The sequence below is a fragment of the Montipora capricornis genome, chromosome 2 (genome assembly GCF_036669925.1).
Source record: "Montipora capricornis isolate CH-2021 chromosome 2, ASM3666992v2, whole genome shotgun sequence".
Taxonomy (NCBI): domain Eukaryota; kingdom Metazoa; phylum Cnidaria; class Anthozoa; order Scleractinia; family Acroporidae; genus Montipora; species Montipora capricornis.
Window position 1 is genome coordinate 1,385,806 of NC_090884.1, and position 5,000 is coordinate 1,390,805.

The 5,000-nt window shown below is 38.4% G+C and overlaps 1 protein-coding gene across 1 annotated transcript; it reads left to right on the plus strand.

Moving 5' to 3' along the window:
• The first annotated feature begins 2,017 nt into the window (after positions 1-2,017).
• On the plus strand, positions 2,018-2,967 carry LOC138038317 (uncharacterized). Its single transcript, XM_068884120.1, has one exon. It carries the CDS (start codon positions 2,157-2,159, stop codon positions 2,778-2,780), a length of 624 nt encoding a protein of 207 aa, XP_068740221.1. The 5' UTR covers positions 2,018-2,156; the 3' UTR covers positions 2,781-2,967.
• Positions 2,968-5,000: the final 2,033 nt, after the last annotated feature.

Genomic DNA, 5,000 nt, shown 5'->3' on the forward strand with positions numbered 1-5,000 from the left:
CCTTCAAATTGTTGCATTTTCTTTGTAAACTGACGGGTCTGGTCAGGCACTTCTGACAAAAGGGGGACATTGAGGGAGGGGGACATTGGGGTCTGCGGAAACGCGGTATCTGTTAGTTTTTAGCGCGGTATTTCGGAAATTGCTGTTCCAAAGTTCGGAATTGCGGTATGATCAAACCATACGGAAAGCGGTTTTCGTATGTTTTGGTACACGTTATTCGGTGCGGAAATTACGTCACGGAATTACTGAGTCAGACTTCTGTTTGCTCCAGGGGGAAATTGGAAACTCTGCAACCTACCTCCTTTGTGCGAGATCACGCATTTCAAACGCGATTCGTTCGTTTTAACAATCGTTTGCTGTACTGACAAACGTAATCCGCGCTCACAGGGCAACTTGCAGTGTTTATGCATAAGTTCCACTATCAACTTCTACCTTCAGTTTTTGATACCTTTTTTAATCCTGTTGGTAACTTACATAGATATAACACTAGGTTGTCCTCCAGGATGATCTATGCTATCCCAAAAGCCAGAACAAATTATCAGTGGAATTTCCAACATAAAGTTCCAGGGTGCTAAAGTTTGGAATGATATGAGTGATGACATCAAGCTCTTCTCTCTCAAACGTTTTAAGGAAAAGTTTAAGTCAATTCTTATTGCCAAATATTAATTGCGAAAAGATTTACCAACACTATACTTTTTCTGGCTTTCCGTTGTTCAATACTGGCATCTTAGCTTTCTTTTGTTGTTTTCTTTTTTCTGCTAGCCATTTTTATTTTTTTGTTTTGTGCAGTGTGTGCGTGATTGTGTAACCTGACATTTTAATGTAATCGTTTATTAATAACCTAAGTAAGGCTGCCCTATCGTTTTAGCCCTTAATGGTAATTTTAAGCAGCCTGTACTATTTCTTGGTTTTTTTCAAGCAAAGTTGGCAAATGCTTCCTTCACTCATTGATGACCACTTTCCTAAATCCAACCCGCTCCACAAAATATATCTAGGTTATATATATATGTTAATCATGTAAATTAATGTAGGGTACAAATAAAGGTGTTGTTGTTGTTGTATGTACCCTGGGTGCCAGAGGAATTTTTTTTCAAGGTCGGAGAGAATGCTCTGCAATTCCAAATCAACGGTCCTCTGGCACCCAGGGTAAGCAACATGGGGAAGAAAATGTAAACGAGGTACTAATGATGTTTATCAATAAACTCACTGAGAATTTTGTGAATTTACATTTTCAGGGATGGCGCAGTGGTGCGAGCACTCGCCTCCCACTAATGTGACCCGGCGGGTTCGATTCCCAGACTCGGCGTCATATGTAGGTTGAGTTTGTTGGTTCTCTGCTCTGCACCGAGAGGTTTTTCTCCGGGTACTCCAGTTTTATACCCTCTCCTCAAAAACCAACATTTGACTTGATTTGTGTTCATTGTTAATTTCAGTTTACAGCGTCCCCAATTAGTGCTCCAACGCTAGAACGACGAGGACCGTTTTGAACGACGCATTTCACATGTGTCGAATCTAATGCAAATGAGAAAAGTGTATTGTTTTCGCTCATTTGCATTAGATTCGGCACATGTGAAATGCGACGGGCCTAAAGTTCCTTTCCTTTCATTTCCTTTCCTTTCCTTTACCTTTGGCAATTCAAACGACTCATTAGCAAAAATGTGCCATGAGATTCCCACGTGACAATCGTCATGTAAAACAGTTGAAAAGCGTTAATAATTCAGAAATTTTGATTTTTTTTTTAGCTTGTATTGACTATTTCCCGAGTCTAAATATTTAATCGTTTCTCATCTAATCAGCATCGTCATTGCAAACGAGTACATCAGAGTTCCTGTTGACATTGGAACCAACTGGTTAGAATATATCAGAGTTTTGCAAGGGCATATCTTTTTTTGTGGTTAAACATGTCATAACTGGACGAATTTTTTGCACACGCGCAACATCAACTTTTTTTGTTATTGATCCTGACGTCACTTGCCCTCCAGCAGGTATCTGACCATTTTAACAATAAACCGACAAGGCAAAGGAAAGTTTAAATTTCTGATAGATAATATGGAAATCTGTTCCCTTTGACGAAAAGCGGTAAGCGAAATATCAACCTGAATCCTCAATTCCAAACATAAAGTTTAGACGGAAGTGATACCGATAGAAGCCGATAAATGAATCCGGATTACGACTATTTGTTTAAACTGCTTTTGATCGGAGACTCTGGCGTTGGGAAATCATGTTTGCTGATTCGCTTCGCAGACGACACGTTTACAGATAGCTTCATAAGTACAATAGGCGTGGACTTCAAAATACGGACGATTCTTGTCGGTGGTAAAGTAGTTAAGCTTCAAATTTGGGACACGGCGGGGCAAGAACGTTTCCGCACGCTTACGACGGCCTACTATCGAAGCGCACACGGCATTATAATTGTCTACGATGTTAACGAAAAGGAAAGTTATTTGCATATCGATCAATGGTTGGAAGAAGTGGACCGCTATGCCTGTGATGGAGTGAATAACCTTCTGGTTGGGAATAAATGCGATTTGTTGGGAAAAAGACAAGTCGAATACAGTGTAGCAAAAACTTTTGCTGAAAGGCTCCATATTTCGTTTATTGAAACAAGCGCCAAAGACCGCACTAACGTAGACAACGTGTTTAACACAATGGCGGAAGAACTGAGAGAAAAACTCGGTTCGCCTCTTGCATCACCTGATGGCCAAGAGGAAACCTTAAATCTGAAAGACAGTTCTCCTGTTACAACAAGTTACTGGTCAAAATGTTGCAGTTTTTCATGATATATGATACTGTCCATGAGTTTGGATTGTTATCCACTGATTTTCGAGGGGATTCGATTTGTTACGGGAAGGACAATTATATTGAGAGAGTAAATTTTGCTATTCCACAATTAAAGATCACGGATCATTAAATGTATGTAATATTTGAGTGATCAAAAGAAAGTGAAGTAAATGCTAATTTAAATAATAGTTGTTATGTTAACTGCAAATGGGGATTTATGATTTTCGTTTCAGTTGTTGGGAAACTGAAAGAATTTAAAAGTCAAATCTTGAAACAACTGAAATTTTCTTTTCGACTGTTTTGATTAAATATTCTTATATCGGAATTTACGAATTCAAGAAAACTGTAATTATTTTCCAAATGAAAAACAAAATGCTCCCTGCCGATGATTTTAACTTGCGGGGAGACGGGGTAAAGAGCTGGGAGGGTGGGTGGGGGTTAATTGCTGTTTATCGAGAAGACTGCTTTAACTGAACGCTATGAATGAAATTTACTTTAACCCTCTTTTAATTTTTTTCTTTTTCGTTAGAACGAAAGTTCATATTTTAAAACATGTCCCCTTGCGTGTTTGACTCACAACACTTTCTTGCACTCTTTAGTACTTACTTGTTATGTTAAATTAGGATCTTAGGATCTTGCAAGTAATTGACGTTAGACGGAGGTGAGAAAAAACAAAAGAATTTCCAGTTGATAAAAAAAGTAGCTCAAACCAGCTGTTTCAACAATTTCAAGAGACCGCTTTTTCAGTTACAAGGATTGAGTCTACAACACATAACGGCAACGTTGTTGTAGCATATGAAACACTAATTTTTGGTTAACGAGATCTACTCATTACTGTGGAATGACAGTAAAAATGAAGTTTTAAAACCACTGCAAAAACCGTGGACGATAATTCTTGCACAGCGTTGAATCAGAGAAGATCGTGATCAGTCAAAATTAATTTAAAAATATAGACTACTGCACGACTGATAAAACAACCCGAAAATGTATTTTTAAACGATATTTCGGCTAGCCAATACCAGCCTTCATCAGGTTTATTTGGAGATCAAACGATCTCGTTAGATCTCCAAACATCATTAAAAAAAATACAATTTCTCGTGAAATAATAGGTCACCATAACAACAGAAAGCCATCTAAAAACACCCTAATTTAAATTTGTTTAGAAACGATTGTCTCAAAATGAACGCGATGACCCTCATTTTTATTGTTGAAAAGTGATCAGCAGGCTAAGATAAAACGCTTATCAAAGTTGAAAAGTATTTATCTGAAGTTAATTGAAGTGGATTCAGAGCAGCCTTAACTATTCCCGTTGTGAAGGTAATTTTGAATACACTTTCCCGGCAGCGATGAAGACTTAAAACGTCACAATATTGGACGCGTTTTGTTATGCAAAAAGACTTATTGTTCTTTTACATGGTGCCAATGGGCCCTTTGCAGGATAGTGATCACATGTTACAAAAACCGCCATACTGGAACGCAAATTGCGCACTAGGACATCTAAAACAAAGCTAGTTAATCTAAATTTTCTTTGTTTTAGATGTCCCAGTGGGCAATTTCGCGTCCCGATATGGCGGTTTTTGTACCATGTGATCACTAACCTGCAAAGGGCCCTTAACATATCTACTTGGTGATACAGTGTAGAGTCAATCCCACTTCAAAGGTTTAAAATTGTCTTAATCGTCCTTAAAAGATGGAAACGAAAATACGTATATTTTTACAATGATATGAACTAACTGTCCAGAGTAAAAAAAAGAGTAATAGTGGAGATTTATACTGTGGTAGTTCACAACTGGCTAATCGTGCGTCATTTGAAAGGGTCTTCAATGTTGAAAAAAGAGGAGCTCTCAAGGAGGCTTCGGAAACGAGAGAACATGATGGGCTAAATTTAAACTGAGGAAGAGGGAACAAGGGAACACTGAACCATTTTAGGGATGAAAAGCTGAGAACAAGTTTGGAAGTAATTTCAGGATGACGGGAATACAAACATCTTTTTAAAGGGAGCGAAGAAACAAGGACCTCCCGCCCTTCTCCCCTTCCTTCCTGGGACCTGAAGGCTTCAAAAAAGGAAACTCAAGCTCAGTGACTGAGTGGCTGTACATTAACCATCTGTCAAGTTTACATTCAAAGCAAAGCACAAAAAGCTCTGAGTTACAGAATAAAATTACTGCTTCGAGTTTACGTAGTCACTTATTCTTAAATTCCATTTCCCATAGTCCATC

What these genes read in the sequence shown, in the direction of transcription:
- LOC138038317 (XM_068884120.1), top strand. Translation starts at nt 2,157, where the DNA reads ATGAATCCGGATTACGACTATTTGTTTAAACTGCTTTTGATCGGAGAC.